The sequence below is a fragment of the Streptopelia decaocto genome (assembly GCF_964273445.1).
Source record: "Streptopelia decaocto genome assembly, contig: HAP1_SCAFFOLD_281, whole genome shotgun sequence".
NCBI classification, from domain to species: domain Eukaryota; kingdom Metazoa; phylum Chordata; class Aves; order Columbiformes; family Columbidae; genus Streptopelia; species Streptopelia decaocto.
The window spans coordinates 16,262-34,527 of record NW_028115147.1 but is presented as its reverse complement, the minus strand read 5'-3'; the positions used below and the strand labels follow the sequence as shown (position 1 = coordinate 34,527).

The window sequence follows — 18,266 nt, the reverse complement described above, 5'->3', positions numbered from 1 at the left end:
CCATGTCCCCCCATGTCCCCATGTGACCCCATGTGACCCCGTGTCCCCCCATGTCCCCCCGTGTCCCCCCATGTCCCCATGTGACCCCATGTCCCCATGTGACCCCATGTCCCCATGTCCCCCCATGTCCCCATGTGACCCCATGTCCCATGTGACCCCATGTCCCCATGTGACCTGGTGTCCCCGTGTCTCCCTTGTCCCCCCATGTCCCCATGTGACCCTGTGTCCCTCCATGTCCCCATGTGACCCCATGTCCCCTGTGTCCCTGTGTGACCCCGTGTCCCCATGTAACCCCATGTCCCCATGTGACCCTGTGTCCCCCCATGTGTCCCCCCGTGTCCCCATGTGACCCGTTGTCCCCGTGTCCCCAGGGGCTGCTGGGCCGGAACCCGCGGCCGTGGGAGCCCCGAGAGGACGACGAGGAGTTCGCGGCCGAGGACGAGGGTGAGAGGGGACACTCCTGTCATTGTCACCCCTGGGGACACTCGGGTCACTGTCACCCCTGGGGACACCGTCACCCCTTGGGGACACACCTGTAATTGAGCTCTGTCACCCCTGGGGACACTGTCACTAATCCCTGGGCTCTGTCACCCCTTGGGGACACTCCTGTCACTGTCACTGGGCTCTGTCACCCCTGGGGACACTGTCACCCATCCCTGGGCTCTGTCACCCCTTGGGGACTCTGTCACCTCTTGGGGACTCTTGTCACCCCATGGGGACACTGTCACCCATCCCTGGGGACACTGTCACCCCTTGGGGACACTGTCACCCCTTGTGGACACTGTCACCCATCCCTGGGGACCTTGTCACCCATCCCTGGGCTGTGTCACCCCTTGGGGACTCTGTCACCCATTGGGGACTCTGTCACCCATCCCTGGGCTCTGTCACCCCTTGGGGACACTGTCCCCCATCCCTGGGGACCCTGTCATCCATCCCTGGGCTCTGTCACCCCTTGGGGACTCTGTCACCTCTTGGGGACTCTTGTCACCCCTTGGGGACCTTGTCACCCATCCCTGGGCTCTGTCACCCCTTGGGGACTCTGTCACCTCTTGGGGACTCTTGTCACCCATTGGGGACACTGTCACCCATCCCTGGGCTCTGTCACCCCTTGGGGACACTGTCACCTCTTGGGGACTCTTGTCACCCCATGGGGACACTGTCACCCATCCCTGGGCTCTGTCACCCATTGGGGACTCTGTCACCCATCCCTGGGCTCTGTCACCCCCTGGGGACACTGTCACCCATCCCTGGGCTCTGTCACCCCTTGGTGACTCTGTCACCCCTTGGGGACCCTGTCACCCCATGGGGACACTGTCACCCATCCCTGGGCTCTGTCACCCCTTGGGGGCACTGTCACCCATCCCTGGGCTCTGTCACCCCTTGGGGACTCTGTCACCTCTTGGGGACTCTTGTCACCCCTTGGGGACACTGTCACCCATCCCTGGGGACCCTGTCACCCATCCCTGGGCTCTGTCACCCCTTGGGTACTCTGTCACCCATCCCTGGGCTGTGTCACCCCTTGGGGACTCTTGTCACCCCTTGGGGACACTGTCACCTCTTGGGGACTCTTGTCACCCATTGGGGACACTGTCACCCATCCCTGGGGACCCTGTCACCCCTTGGGGACCCTGTCACCCATCCCTGGGGACTCTGTCACCCCTTGGGGACACTGTCACCCATTGGGGACCCTGTCACCCCTTGGGGGCACTGTCACCCATTGGGGACCCTGTCACCCCTTGGGGACCCTGTCACCCGTCCCGTGTCCCCGCAGGCGAGGACGAGGAGGAGACGATCGCGGCGCAGGAGCGGCTGGAGGGCGACGTGGATCATCAGCAGGAGCTGGACGAGCTGGAGAGGGAGGGTACGGGACACACGGGGACATGGGGACACACGGGGACATGGGGACAGGGGGGGACATGGGGACAGGGGGGGACATGGGGACACACGGGGACATGGGGACACACGGGGGACATGGGGACACACGGGGACATGGGGACACACAGGGACATGGGGACACACGGGGACATGGGGACACATGGGGACATGGGGACAGGGGGGGACATGGGGACATGGGGACACACGGGGACATGGGGACACACGGGGACATGGGGACAGGGGGGGACATGGGGACAGGGGGGGACATGGGGACACACGGGGACATGGGGACACACGGGGGACATGGGGACACACGGGGACATGGGGACACACGGGGGACATGGGGACACACGGGGACACGGGGACATGGGGGGACATGGGGACACACGGGGGACATGGGGACATGGGGACACACGGGGGACATGGGGACACACGGGGACATGGGGACACACGGGGGACATGGGGACACACGGGGGACATGGGGACATGGGGACAGGGGGGGACATGGGGACACACGGGGACATGGGGACAGGGGGGGACATGGGGACACACGGGGACATGGGGACACATGGGGACATGGGGACACACAGGGGACATGGGGACACACGGGGCCATGGGGACACATGGGGACATGGGGACACACAGGGGACATGGGGACACATGGGGACAGGGGGGAAGATGGGGACATGGGGACACACGGGGACATGGGGACACACGGGGGACATGGGGACAGGGGGGGACATGGGGACATGGGGGGACATGGGGACATGGGGACACACGGGGGACATGGGGACACACGGGGACATGGGGACACATGGGGACATGGGGACACACAGGGGACATGGGGACACACGGGGCCATGGGGACACATGGGGACAGGGGGGAAGATGGGGACATGGGGACACACGGGGACATGGGGACAATGGGGGACATGGGGACACACGGGGGACATGGGGACAGGGGGGGACATGGGGACATGGGGGGACATGGGGACAGGGGGGGACATGGGGACATGGGGACAGTGGGGAACATGGGGACATGGGGACACACGGGGGACATGGGGACATGGGGGGACATGGGGACAGGGGGGAACATGGGGACATGGGGACACACGGGGGACATGGGGACACACGGGGGACATGGGGACAGGGGGGGACATGGGGACATGGGGGGACATGGGGACATGGGGACACACGGGGGACATGGGGACACAGGGACACATGGGGGACATGGGGACACACATGGAGACTGGGGGACATAGGGACACACATGGGGACGCACATGGGACATGGGGATATGGGGACAGGGGACATGGGGACACACAGGGGACATGGGGACACATGGGGAGATGGGGACACACATGGGACATGGGGACACATGGGGGACATGGGGATATGGGGACATGGGGACACACATGGGACATGGGGACACACGGGGACATGGGGACACACATGGGACATGGGGACACATGGGGGACATGGGGATATGGGGACATGGGGACACACATGGGACATGGGGACACATGGGGATATGGGGACACACATGGGACATGGGGACACATGGGGGACATGGGGATATGGGGACATGGGGACACACATGGGACATGGGGACACATGGGGACATGGGGACACACATGGGACATGGGGACAGGGGGGGACATGGGGACGGGGGAACATGGGGACATGGGGACACATGGGGGACATGGGGACACACATGGAGACTGGGGGACATGGGGACACACATGGGGACACACATGGGACATGGGGATATGGGGACAGGGGACATGGGGACACACACGGGGATATGGGGACACATGGGGATATGGGGACACACATGGGGACAGGGGGACACACATGGGGATATGGGGACACATGGGGATATGGGGACACACATGGGACATGGGGACACACATGGGGACATGGGGACACATGGGACATGGGGACACATATAGGACATGGGGACACACATGGGGACATGGGGACACACATGGGGACATGGGGACACATATAGGACATGGGGACACATATAGGACATGGGGACACACATGGGACATGGGGACACACATGGGGCTATGGGGACACACTTGGGACATGACGACACAGATAGGACATGGGGACACAGATAGGACATGGGGACACACATGGGGACATGGGGACACACTTGGGACATGACGACACATATAGGACATGGGGACACACATGGGGACATGGGGACACACTTGGGACATGACGACACAGATAGGACATGGGGACACATATAGGACATGGGGACACACCTGGGGACATGGGGACACATGGGGACATGGGGACCCCATGGGGCAGGGGGATATGGGGACAGGGGGACGTGGGGACACATGGGACATGGGGATATGGGGACAGGGGCCATGGGGACACACCTGGGGACATGGGGCCACCCTGGGGCCGTGTCCCGTGTCCCCACGTGTCCCCACGTGTCCCCGTGTGTCCCCCGTCCCGCAGGGGCCCTGCCCATGGAGGAGCTGCTCCAGCGCTACGCCGGAGCCTTCACCGACTCCGACTGCGACTCCCCCCCGGCCTGCAGCACCCGCTCAGGTACCCGCCGTGGCTGCCGGGGGCACCCATGGGTGCTGTGGGGTCACCCCTGGGTCCTAAACCCCCCCCAAGTGCTATATGGGCACCCCTGGGTCCTAAAGACACCCCCAGGTGCTGTAGGGTCACCCCTGGGTCCTAAAGACCTCCCCAAGTGCTATAGGGCCACTTCTGGGTCCTAAAGACCCCCCCAAGTGCTATGGGGTCACCCCTGGGTCCTAAAGACCCCCCCTAGGTAGCACAGGGACTCCCTTGGGTGCTATAGGGTCACCCCTGGGTCCTAAAGACCCCCCCAAGTGCTATATGGGCACCCCTGGGTCCTAGAGACCCCCAGGTGCTATAGGGCCATCCTTGGTTGCTATAGGGTCACCCTGGGTCCTCGAGACCCCCCAAGTACCACAGGGTCACCCCTGGGTCCTAAAGACCCCCAGGTGCTGTAGGGTCACCCTTGGGTGCTATAGGGTCACCCCTGGGTCCTAAACCCCCCCCCCAAGTGCTATATGGGCACCGCTGGGTCCTAAAGACCCCCCCAAGTGCTATGGGGTCACCCCTGGGTCCTAAACCCCACCCAAGTGCTATATGGGCACCCCTGGGTCCTAAAGACCCCCCCAGGTAGCACAGGGACTCTCTTGGGTGCCATGTGGCCACCCCTGGGTCCTAGAGACCCTTGGGTGCTATGGGGCCACCCCTGGGTCCTAGAGACCCCCCCCAAGTGCTATATGGGCACCCCTGGGTCCTAAAGACACCCCCAAGTGCTATATGGGCACTCCTGGGTCCTAAAGACACCCCCAAGTGCTATGGGGTCACCCCTGGGTCCTAAAACCCCCCCAAGTGCTATATGGGCACCCCTGGGTCCTAAAGACACCCCCAGGTGCTGTAGGGTCACCCCTGGGTCCTAAAGACCCCCCCTAGGTAGCACAGGGACTCCCTTGGGTGCTATAGGGTCACCCCTGGGTCCTAAAGACCCCCCCAAGTGCTATATGGGCACCCCTGGGTCCTAGAGACCCCCAGGTGCTATAGGGCCATTCTTGGGTGCTATAGGGTCACCCTGGGTCCTCGAGACCCCCCAAGTACCACAGGGTCACCCCTGGGTCCTAAAGACCCCCAGGTGCTGTAGGGTCACCCTTGGGTGCTATGGGGTCACCCCTGGGTCCTAAACCCCCCCCCCAAGTGCTATATGGGCACCCCTGGGTCCTAAAACCCCCCCAAGTGCTATATGGGCACCCCTGGGTCCTAAAGACCCCCCCCAAGTGCTATATGGGCACCCCTGGGTCCTAAAACCCCCCCAAGTGCTATATGGGCACCCCTGGGTCCTAAAGACCCCCCCCAAGTGCTATATGGGCACCCCTGGGTCCTAAAGACCCCCCCAAGTGCTATAGGGCCACTCCTGGGTCCTAAAGACACCCCCAAGTGCTGTATGGGCACCGCTGGGTCCTAAAGACACCCCCAAGTGCTATGGGGTCACCCCTGGGTCCTAAAGACCCCCCCAAGTGCTATATGGGCACCCCTGGGTCCTAGAGACCCCCCCCAAGTGCTATGGGGTCACCCCTGGGTCCTAAAGACCCCCCCAAGTGCTATATGGGCACCCCTGGGTCCTAAAGACACCCCCAAGTGCTATGGGGTCACCCCTGGGTCCTAAAGACCCCCCCAAGTGCTATATGGGCACCGCTGGGTCCTAAAGACACCCCCAAGTGCTATGGGGTCACCCCTGGGTCCTAAAGACCCCCCCAAGTGCTATATGGGCACCCCTGGGTCCTAAAGACCCCCCCAAGTGCTATATGGGCACCCCTGGGTCCTAAAGACCCCCCCAAGTGCTATATGGGCACCCCTGGGTCCTAAAGACACCCCCAAGTGCTATGGGGTCACCCCTGGGTCCTAAAGACCCCCCCAAGTGCTGTATGGGCACCCCTGGGTCCTAAAGACACCCCCAAGTGCTATGGGGTCACCCCTGGGTCCTAAAGACCCCCCCCCAAGTGCTATATGGGCACCCCTGGGTCCTAAAGACCCCCCCAAGTGCTGTAGGGTCACCCCTGGGTCCTAAAGACCCCCCCCAAGTGCTATATGGGCACCCCTGGGTCCTAAAGACCCCCCCCAAGTGCTATAGGGCCACTCCTGGGTCCTAAAGACCCCCCCAAGTGCTATGGGGTCACCCCTGGGTCCTAAAGACCCCCCCAAGTGCTATATGGGCACCCCTGGGTCCTAAAGACACCCCCAGGTGCTGTAGGGTCACCCCTGGGTCCTAAAGACCCCCCCTAGGTAGCACAGGGACTCCCTTGGGTGCTATATGGTCACCCCTGGGTCCTAAAGACCCCCCCAAGTGCTATATGGGCACCCCTGGGTCCTAGAGACCCCCAGGTGCTATAGGGCCATCCTTGGGTGCTATAGGGTCACCTTGGGTCCTCGAGACCCCCCAAGTACCACAGGGTCACCCCTGGGTCCTAAAGACCCCCAGGTGCTGTAGGGTCACCCTTGGGTGCTATAGGGTCACCCCTGGGTCCTAAACCCCCCCCCCAAGTGCTATATGGGCACCGCTGGGTCCTAAAGACACCCCTAAGTGCTATGGGGTCACCCCTGGGTCCTGAAGACCCCCCCAAGTGCTATATGGGCACCCCTGGGTCCTAAAACCCCCCCAAGTGCTATATGGGCACCCCTGGGTCCTAAAGACACCCCCAAGTGCTATATGGGCACCGCTGGGTCCTAAAGACCCCCCCAAGTGCTATATGGGCACCCCTGGGTCCTAGAGACCCCCAGGTGCTATAGGGCCATCCTTGGGTGCTATAGGGTCACCCTGGGTCCTCGAGACCCCCCAAGTACCACAGGGTCACCCCTGGGTCCTAAAGACCCCCAGGTGCTGTAGGGTCACCCTTGGGTGCTATAGGGTCACCCCTGGGTCCTAACCCCCCCCCCCAAGTGCTATATGGGCACCCCTGGGTCCTAAAGACCCCCCCAAGTGCTATATGGGCACCCCTGGGTCCTAAAGACACCCCCAAGTGCTATGGGGTCACCCCTGGGTCCTAAAGACCCCCCCAAGTGCTGTATGGGCACCCCTGGGTCCTAAAGACCCCCCCCAAGTGCTATAGGGCCACCCTTGGGTGCTATAGGGTCACCCCTGGGTCCTAGAGACCCCTTAGGTGCTGTAGGGTCACCGCTGGCTCCTAAAGACCCCCAAGTAGCACAGGGACACCCTTGGGTGCTACAGAGTCACCCCTGGCTCCTAGAGACCCCCAGGTGCTATGGGACCACCCCTGGGTGCTATAGGGTCACCCCTGGGTCCTAAAGACCCCCCCCCGCCAGGTAGCACAGGGTCACCCCTGGGTGCTATAGGATCACCCCTGGGTCCTAGAGACACCCAGATGTTAGAGGGTCACCCCTGGGTCCTAAAGACCCCCCCCAGGTAGCACAGGGACTCCCTTGGGTGCTATAGGGTCACCCCTGGGTCCTAGAGACCCCTTAGGTGCTATGGGGCCACCCCTGGGTCCTAGAGAGCCTTGGGTGCTATGGGGCCACAACTGGGTCCTACAGACTCCCCAGGTGCTATACGGCCACCCTTGGGTGCTATAGGGTCACCCCTGGGTCCTAGAGACCCCAGGTGCTGTAGGGCCACCCTTGGGTGCTATAGGGTCACCCCTGGGTCCTAAAGACCCCCCCCGGTGCTGTAGGGTCACTGCTGGGTCCTAAAGACCCCCCAAGTGCTATATGGGCACCCCTGGGTCCTAGAGACCCTTTAGGTGCTATGGGGCCACCCCTGAGTCCTAGAGACCCTTGGGTGCTATGGGGCCACCCCTGGGTCCTAGAGACTCCCCAGGTGCTATAGGGCCACCCTTGGGTGCTATAGGGTCACCCCTGCGTCCTAAACCCCCCCCCAGTGCTGTAGGGTCACCCCTGGGTCCTAGAGACCCCCAGATAGCACAGGGTCACCACTGGGTGCTACAGGGTCACCCCTGGGTCCTAGAGACCCCCAGCTGCTATGGGGCCACCTGTGGGTCCTATAGACCCTTGGGTGCTATGGGGCCACCCCTGAGTCCTAGAGACCCTTGGGTGCTATGGGGCCACCCCTGGGTCCTAGAGACTCCCCAGGTGCTATAGGGCCACCCTTGGGTGCTATAGGGTCACCCCTGGGTTCTAGAGACCCTTGGGTGCTATGGGGCCACCCCTGGGTCCTAGAGACTCCCCAGGTGCTATAGGGCCACCCTTGGGTGCTATAGGGTCACCCCTGGGTCCTAGAGACCCTTGGGTGCTATGGGGCCACCACTGGGTCCTAGAGACTCCCCAGGTGCTATAGGGCCACCCTTGGGTGCTATAGGGTCACCCCTGGGTCCTAGAGACCCCTTAGGTGTTATGTGGCCACCCCTGGGTCCTAGAGACTCCCCAAGTGCTATAGGGCCACCCTTGGGTGCTATAGGGTCACCCCTGGGTCCTAGAGACCCTTGGGTGCTATGGGGCCACCCCTGAGTCCTAGAGACCCCTTAGGTGTTATGGGGCCACCCCTGGGTCCTAGAGCCCCCCAGCTGCTATGGGGCCACCCTTGGGTCCTCTAGGGCCACCCTTGGGTGCTCCCGCTGGCCCCGCCCCCATCCCCTCCCCATCCCCCCCCCCAGACTCGCCGGCCGCCGAGAGCGACGACGACGACGAGGACGACGAGGACGAGGACGACGAGGAAGACGAAGAGGAAGAAGACGAAGAGGAAGAGGAGGAGGAAGAGGAAGCCGAGGCGGGTCCCCCCGCCCCCCGAGAACCCTCCCCCGCTCCGGGTGCCCCCCAGCACCCCAACCCCGCCCCCCCCGGCCCCACCCCCAAAAAGGAGATCACCGACATCGCCGCCGCCGCCGAGAGCCTCCAGCCCAAGGGCTACACCTTGGCCACCACCCAGGTACCTCCAGAGGCAGCACCCATGGGTGCTAGAGACCCTCTGGGTGCTATGGATCCATCCCTGGGTCCTAGAGACCTCCCAGGTGATATGGATCCACCCCTGGGTCCTAGAGACCCCCAGGCGTTGTAGGGTCACCCCTGGGTCCTAGAGACCCTCTGGGTGCTATAGATCCACCCATGGGTGCTAGAGACCCTCTGGGTGCTATGGATCCACCCCTGGGTCCTAGAGACCCCCAGGCGTTGTAGGGTCACCCATGGATCTTTGAGACCCCCAGGTAGCTCAGGACCACCCTTGGGTACTATAGGGTCACCCATGGGTCCTAGAGGCCCCCAGGTGTTATAGGGTCACCCATGGGTCCTAGAGACCCTCTGGGTGCTATAGATCCAGCCCTGGGTCCTAGAGACCCCCCAGGTGCTATAGATCCACCCCTGGGTCCTAGAGACCCCCAGGCGTTGTAGGGTCACCCCTGGGTCCTAGAGACCCTCTGGGTGCTATAGATCCACCCATGGGTGCTAGAGACCCTCTGGGTGCTATGGATCCATCCCTGGGTCCTAGAGACCCCCCAGGTGCTATAGATCCACCCCTGGGTCCTAGAGACCCCCAGGTAGCTCAGGACCACCCTTGGGTGCTATAGGGTCAACCCTGGGTCCTAGAGACCTCCCAGGTGCTATAGATCCACCCCTGGGTCCTAGAGACCCCCAGGCGTTGTAGGGTCACCCATGGGTCCTTGAGACCCCCAGGTAGCTCAGGACCACCCTTGGGTGCTATAGGGTCACCCCTGGGTCCTAGAGACCCCCAGGTGTTATAGGGTCACCCCTGGGTCCTAGAGACCCTCTGGGTGCTATAGATCCAGCCCTGGGTCCTAGAGACACCCCAGGTGTTATAGGGTCACCCCTGGGTCCTAGAGACCCTCTGGGTGCTATAGATCCACCCATGGGTGCTAGAGACCCTCTGGGTGCTATAGATCCACCCATGGGTGCTAGAGACCCTCTGGGTGCTATGGATCCACCCCTGGGTCCTAGAGACGCTCTGGGTGCTATAGATCCACCCCTGGCTCCTAGAGACCCCCAGGTACCCCAGGACCACCCTTGGGTGCTATAGGGTCACCCATGGGTCCTAGAGACCCCCAGGTAGCTCAGGACCACCCTTGGGTGCTATAGGGTCACCCGTGGGTCCTAGAGACCCCCCAGGTGCTATAGATCCACCCCTGGGTCCTAGAGACCCCCAGGTGTTATAGGGTCACCCCTGGGTCCTAGAGACCCCCAGGTAGCTCAGGACCACCCTTGGGTGCTGTAAGTTCACCCTGGGTCCTAGAGACCCCCCAGGTCACCCAAGTGCCCCCTCCCCACCCAGGTGAAGACACCCATCCCCCACCTGCTCCGGGGCACCCTCCGCGAGTACCAGCACATCGGCCTGGACTGGTTGGTCACCATGTACGAGAAGAAGCTCAACGGGATCCTGGCCGACGAGATGGGGCTGGGCAAGACCATCCAGACCATCTCCCTGCTCGCCCACCTGGCCTGCGAGAAGGGTGAGACACCCCCGGGGGCACCCATGGGTGCTGGGGGGGGCTTGGAGGGGCTTTAGGGTCAATCGGAGCACCCTTGGGTGCTGCTGGGTCTGTGGAGTCCATCAGAGCTTCCATGGGTGCTGTTGGGTCTTTGTAGAGTCTTTAGTGTCCATCAGAGCACCCTTGGGTGCTGTTGGGTGTTTAGAGTCTTTAGTGTCCATCAGAGCACCCTTGGGTGCTGTTGGGTCTTTGTAGAGTCTTTAGTGTACATCAGAGCACCCTTGGGTGCTGTGGGGTCTTTAGAGTCTTTAGTGTCCATCAGAGCACCTTTGGGTGTTGTAGGGTCTTTAGAGTCTTTAGTGTCTATCTGAGCACCCTTGGGTGATGTGGGGTCCTCATAGAGTCTTTAGTGTCTATCGTAGCAGCCATGGGTGTTGGGGAGGATTTGTAGGGTCTTCAGTGTCCATCAGAGCACCCTTGGGTGCTGTTGGATCTTCAGAGTCTTTAGTGTCCATCAGAGCACCCTTGGGTGCTGTTGGGTCCTCATAGAGTCTTTAGTGTCTATCAGAGCATCTATGGGTGCTGTTGGGTCTTTAGAGTCTTTAGTGTCCATCAGAGCACCCTTGGGTGCTGTTGGGTCTTTAGAGTGTTCAGTGTCCATCAGAGCACCCTTGGGTGCTGTTGTGTCTTTAGAGTCTTTAGTGTCTATCTGAGCACCCTTGGGTGCTGTTGGGTCCTCATAGAGTCTTTAGTGTCCATCAGAGCACCCTTGGGTGCTGTTGTGTCTTTAGAGTCTTTAGTGTCTATCTGAGCATCCTTGGGTGCTGTTGGGTCCTCATAGAGTCTTTAGTGTCCATCAGAGCACCCTTGGGTGCTGTAGGGTCTTTAGAGTCTTTAGTGTCCATCAGAGCTCCCATAGGTGTTGGGGAGTGTTTGTAGGGCCTTTAGAGTCCATCAGAGCACCCATGGGTGCTGTGGGGTTTTTAGAGCCCATCAGAGCACCCTTGGGTGCTGTTGGGTCCTTGGGGAGTCTTTAGAGCCCATCAGAGCACCCGTTGGTGCTGTAGGCTCCTTGTGAGCTTCGTGGGCTCCCATGGGAGCACCCATGGGTGCTGTAGACCCCTTGTAGCATCTCTAGATCTCCATGGGTTCTCCAAGCACCCATGGGTGCTGTAGACCCCTTGTAGCATCTATAGACCTGCATGGGTTCTCCGAGCACCCATGGGTGCTGCAGACTCCCAATGGCTTTTAAAGGCTCATATGGGTTCCCTGAGCACCCATGGGTGCTGGAGGCTCCTGTCAAGGTCTGTAGGTCCACATGGGAGCACCCATGGGTGCTGTAGACCTCTTGCATCTCTAGATCTCCATGGGTTATCAAACACCCATGGGTGCTGAAGACTCTCGATGGCTTCTATAGGTTCATATGAGTTCCCTGAGCACCCATGGGTGCTGTAGGCTCCTTGTGACCTTCGTGGGCTCCCATGGGAGCACCCATGGGTGCTGTAGACCCCTTGTAGCATCTATAGACCTCCATGGGTTCTCCGAGCACCCATGGGTGCTGCAGACTCCCAATGGCTTCTAAAGGTTCATATGAGTTCCCTGAGCACCCATGGGTGCTGTAGGCTCCTGTCAAGGTCTGTAGGTCCACATGGGAGCACCCATGGGTGCTGTAGACTTCTTGCATCTCTAGATCTCCATGGGTTCTCCAGACACCCATGGGTGCTGCAGACTCCCAATGGCTTCTAAAGGTTCATATGAGTTCCCTGAGCACCCATGGGTGCTGTAGGCTCCTGTCAAGGTCTGTAGGTCCACATGAGAGCACCCATGGGTGCTGTAGGCTCCTGTCAAGGTCTGTAGGTCCACATGGGAGCACCCATGGGTGCTGTAGACTCCTTGTAGCATCCATAGATCTCCATGGGTTCTCTGAGCACCCATGGGTGCTGTAGACCCCTTGTAGCATCTCTAGATCTCCATGGGTTCTCCAAACACCCATGGGTGCTGCAGACTCCCAATGGCTTCTATAGGTTCATATGGGTTCCCTGAGCACCCATGGGTGCTGAAGACTCTCGATGGCTTCTGTAGCTTCATACGGGTTCCCCGAGCACCCATGGGTGCTGAAGACTCTCGATGGCTTCTGTAGCTTCATACGGGTTCCCCGAGCACCCATGGGTGCCGTAGGCTCCTCGTGAGCTTCGTGGGCTCCCATGGGAGCACCCATGGGTGCTGTAGACCCCTTGTAGCATCTCTAGATCTCCATGGGTTCTCCAAGCACCCATGGGTGCTGTAGACTCCCAATGGCTTCTAAAGGTTCATATGGGTTCCCTGAGCACCCATGGGTGCTGGAGGCTCCTGTCAAGGTCTGTAGGTCCACGTGGGAGCACCCATGGGTGCTGTAGACCCCTTGTAGCATCTATAGACCTCCATGGGTTCTCCGAGCACCCATGGGTGCTGCAGACTCCCAATGGCTTCTAAAGGTTCATATGAGTTCCCTGAGCACCCATGGGTGCTGTAGGCTCCTGTCAAGGTCTGTAGGTCCACATGGGAGCACCCATGGGTGTTGTAGACCCCTTGTAGCATCTATAGACCTCCATGAGTTCTCTAACCACCCATGGGTGCCACAGCCTCCTGATGGCTTCTATAGGTTCATATGGGTTCCCTGAGCACCCATGGGTGCTGTAGGCTCCTGTCAAGGTCTGTAGGTCCACGTGGGAGCACCCATGGGTGCTGTAGACCTCTTGCATCTCTAGATCTCCATGGGTTCTCCAGACACCCATGGGTGCCACAGCTTCCCGATGGCTTCTAGAGCTTCCTACGGCTTCCCCGAGCACCCGTGGGTGCCGTAGGCTCCTCGTCCCGTCCCGGGGAGCACCCATGGGTGCTGCTGACGCCCCCCGTCCCGCAGGCAGCTGGGGCCCCCACCTCATCATCGTCCCCACCAGCGTGATGCTCAACTGGGAGATGGAGCTCAAGCGCTGGTGCCCCAGCTTCAAGATCCTCACCTACTACGGGGCGCAGAAGGAGCGGCGGCTCAAGCGCCAGGTGGGTCCCACCCATGGGTGCCACCCCCCCCACCCATGGGTGTCACAGCCCTTCACCCATGGGTGAAACACCCAACCATGGGTGAACCAACCCAAGTGTCTATTGGGGGGTCCCAATGTGGTTTATGGGTCTCACCAACGTTCTTGGATGATGTTCTGTGGGTGGGAATCAACCCCCACCCATGGGTGCCCAACCTCCCACCCATGGGTGTCACAGCCCTTCACCCATGGGTGACACACCCAACCATGGGTGAACCAACCCAAGTGGTTCCCAATGGGTTGTAGGGGTCTTGGATGGTGTTGTGTGGGTGGGAATCAACCTGCACCCATGGGTGTCACATCCCCCCACCCATAGGTGACCAACCTCCCCACCCATGGGTGACCCAACGAGAGTGTCTATTGGAAGTCCCAACATGGTTTATGGGTCTCACCAGTGTTCTTGGGTGTCATTCTCTGGGTGTCCCCCACCCATGGGTGACCACCCCCTACCCATGGGTGTCCACCCCCCCACCCATGGGTGACCACCCTTATTCATGGGTGACACCCCCACCCATGGGTGACCCAACCCAAGTGTCTATTGGGGGTCTCAATGTGGTTTATGGGTCTCACCAATGTTCTTGGGTGTCATTCTCTGGGTGTCCACCACCCATGGGTGACCACCCCCTACCCATGGGTGTCACCCTCCCCACCCATGGGTGACACCCCCACCCATGGGTGACCCAACCCAAGTGTCTATTGGGGGTCTCAATGTGGTTTATGGGTCTCACCAACGTTCTTGGGTGTCATTCTCTGGGTGTCCACCACCCATGGGTGACCACCCTCCTCACCCATGGGTGACCACCCTTATTCATGGGTGACACCCCCACACATGGGTGACCCAACCCAAGTGTCTATTGGGGGTCTCAATGTGGTTTATGGGTCTCACCAACGTTCTTGGATGATGTTCTGTGGGTGGGAATGAACATGCACCCATGGGTGTCACATCCCCCACCCATGGGTGTCACAGCCCTTCACCCATGGGTGACACCCCCACCCATGGGTGACCCAACCCAAATGTCTACTGGGGGTCCCAACATGGTTTATGGGTCTCACCAACGTTCTTGGGTGTCATTCTCTGGGTGTCCCCCACCCATGGGTGACCACCCCCTACCCATGGGTGACCACCCCCCCACCCATGGGTGACCACCCTTATTCATGGGTGACACCCCCACCCATGTGTGACCCAACCCAAGTGTCTATTGGGGGTCTCAATGTGGTTTATGGGTCTCACCAACGTTCTTGGGTGTCATTCTCTGGGTGTCCCCTACCCATGGGTGACCACCCCCTACCCATGGGTGTCACCCTCCCCACCCATGGGTGACACCCCCACCCATGGGTGACCCAACCCAAGTGTCTACTGGGGGTCCCAATGTGGTTTATGGGTCTCACCAATGTTCTTGGGTGTTGTTGTGTGAGTGACCATCACCCATGGGTGACCACCCTCCTCACCCATGGGTGACCACCCTTATTCATGGGTGACACCCCCACCCATGGGTGACCCAACCCAAGTGTCTCTTGGGCTTCTCAACGTGGTTTATGGGTCTCACCAATGTTCTTGGGTGTCATTCTCTGGGTGTCCCCTACCCATGGGTGACCACCCCCTACCCATGGGTGTCACCCTCCCCACCCATGGGTGACACCCCCACCCATGGGTGACCCAACCCAAGTGTCTACTGGGGGTCCCAATGTGGTTTATGGGTCTCACCAATGTTCTTGGGTGTTGTTGTGTGAGTGACCATCACCCATGGGTGACCACCCTCCTCACCCATGGGTGACCACCCTTATTCATGGGTGACACCCCCACCCATGGGTGACCCACCCCAATTGTCTATTGGGCTTCTCAACGTGGTTTATGGGTCTCACCAACCTTCTTGGGTGTCATTCTCTGGGTGTCCCCCACCAATGGGCATCCCCCCACCTCCCATATGGTCACGTTGGGGTCCCCCCCACCCTGACCCCCACCCTGACCCCCACCCTGACCCCCACCCTGACCGCCCCCCCACCCAGGGCTGGACCAAACCCAATGCGTTCCACGTCTGCATCACGTCCTACAAGCTGGTGCTGCAGGACCACCAGGCTTTCCGGCGCAAGAACTGGAAGTACCTGATCCTGGATGAGGCCCAGAACATCAAGAACTTCAAGTCCCAGCGCTGGCAATCGCTGCTCAACTTCAACAGGTGCTGGGGGGCACCCATGGGTGCTGGGGACACCCATAGGGTTGGGGAGATCTCATGGGTTGAGGACACTTTGGGTTGGGGGAGCTTCATGGGTTGGGGGAACCTCATGGGTTGAGTGACCAGATGGGTTGAGAACATCAAGAGCTTCAAGTCCTAGAGCTGGTGGTCGCTTCTCAACTTCAGTAGGTGCTGGGGGCACCCATGGGTGCTGGGGACACCCATAAGGGTTGGGGAGATCTCATGGGTTGAGGACACTTGGATGAATTGGGGAACCTCATGGGTTGGGTGACCAGATGGGTTGAGAACATCAAGAGCTTCAAGTCCTAGAGCTGGTGGTCGCTGTTCAACCTCAACAGGTGCTGGGGGCACCCATGGGTGCTGGGGACACCCATAAGGGTTGGGGAGATCTCATGGGTTGATGACACTTTGGTGGGTTGGGGAACTTCATGGGTTGAGAACATCAAGAGCTTCAAGTCCTAGAGCTGGTGGTCGCTGTTCAACCTCAACGGGTGCTGGGGGCACCCATGGGTGCTGGGGACACCCATAGGGGTTGGGGAGATCGTATGGGTTGGGGGAACCTCATGGGTTGGGGACACATTGATGGGTTGGGGGAACTGCATGGGTTGAGAACGTCAAGAGCTTCAAGTCCTAGAGCTGGTGGTAGCTTCTCAACTTCAGTAGGTGCTGGGGGCACCCATGGGTGCTGGGGACACCCATAAGGGTTGGGGAGATCTCATGGGTTGAGGACACTTTGGGTTGGGGGAACTTCATGGGTTGGGGGAACCTCATGGGTTGAGTGACCAGATGGGTTGAGAACATCAAGAGCTTCAAGTCCTAGAGCTGGTGGTCGCTGTTCAACCTCTAGAGGTGCTGGTGGCACCCATGGGTGCTGGGGACACCCATAGGGGTTGGGGAGATCTCATGGGTTGAGGACACTTTGGTGGGTTGGGGGAACTTCATGGGTTGAGAACATCAAGAGCTTCAAGTCCTAGAGCTGGTGGTCGCTGTTCAACCTCTAGAGGTGCTGGGGGCACCCACGGGTGCTGGGGACACCCATAGGGGTTGGGGAGATCTCATGGGTTGGGGGAACCTCATGGGTTGGGGACACATTGAGGGTTGAGTGACCAGATGGGTTGAGAACATCAAGAGCTTCAAGTCCTAGAGCTGGTGGTCGCTTCTCAACTTTAGTAGGTGCTGGGGGCACCCATGGGTGCTGGGGACACCCATAGGGCTTGGGGAGATCTCATGGGTTGGGGGAACCTCACGGGTTGAGTGACCAGATGGGTTGAGAACGTCAAGAGCTTCAAGTCCTAGAGCTGGTGGTCGCTGTTCAACCTCAACGGGTGCTGGGGGCACCCATGGGTGCTGGGGACACCCATAAGGGTTGGGGAGATCTCATGGGTTGAGGACACTTGGATGAATTGGGGAACCTCATGGGTTGAGTGACCAGATGGGTTGAGAACATCAGGAGCTTCAAGTCCTAGAGCTGGTGGTCGCTGTTCAACCTCAACAGGTGCTGGGGGCACCCATGGGTGCTGGGGACACCCATAAGGGTTGGGGAGATCTCATGGGTTGATGACACTTTGGTGGGTTGGGGGAACTTCATGGGTTGAGAACGTCAAGAGCTTCAAGTCCTAGAGCTGGTGGTCGCTGTTCAACCTCAACGGGTGCTGGGGGCACCCATGGGTGCTGGGGACACCCATAGGGGTTGGGGAGAACTCATGGGTTGGAGGGACCTCATGGGTTGGGGACAGATTGAGGGTTGAGTGACCAGATGGGTTGAGAACGTCAAGAGCTCCTCTAACCTTTCATAGGGACACCCACAGGTGTCATATACCCCCACCCATGGGTGCTGACCCCCACCCATGGGTGCTGACCCCCTATATCCCCCATAATCAATGTTAAATGCAGAATAGACCCATGGAGCTCTGGGCCCTCTGTGTCCCTTGGGACACCCATAGACCCCTATAACCCCCCTTAGGGACACCCATAGGTGTCATATACCCCCCACCCATGGGTGCTGACCCCCACCCATGGGTGCTGACCCCCTATATCCCCCATAATCAATGTTAAATGCAGAATAGACCCATGGAGCTCTGGGCCCTCTGTGTCCCTTGGGACACCCATAGACCCCTATAACCCCCCTTAGGGGCACCCATGGGTGTCATATACCCCCACCCATGGGTGCTG

General features: G+C 60.2%; 1 protein-coding gene across 1 annotated transcript in view; it reads left to right on the top strand.

The window, feature by feature from the left end:
* The window catches only part of LOC309452913 (helicase SRCAP-like), a gene marked incomplete at both ends in the record, with an annotated part of 48,979 nt that overhangs the window by 16,436 nt on the left and 14,277 nt on the right, over window positions 1-18,266 (top strand). Inside the window, 7 exon segments of the mRNA XM_082077571.1 lie at window positions 372-444; window positions 1,772-1,861; window positions 4,353-4,445; window positions 9,041-9,312; window positions 10,666-10,843; window positions 13,725-13,861; window positions 15,907-16,076. Of these exon segments, the coding sequence (XP_081933697.1) occupies window positions 372-444; window positions 1,772-1,861; window positions 4,353-4,445; window positions 9,041-9,312; window positions 10,666-10,843; window positions 13,725-13,861; window positions 15,907-16,076 (1,013 nt within the window).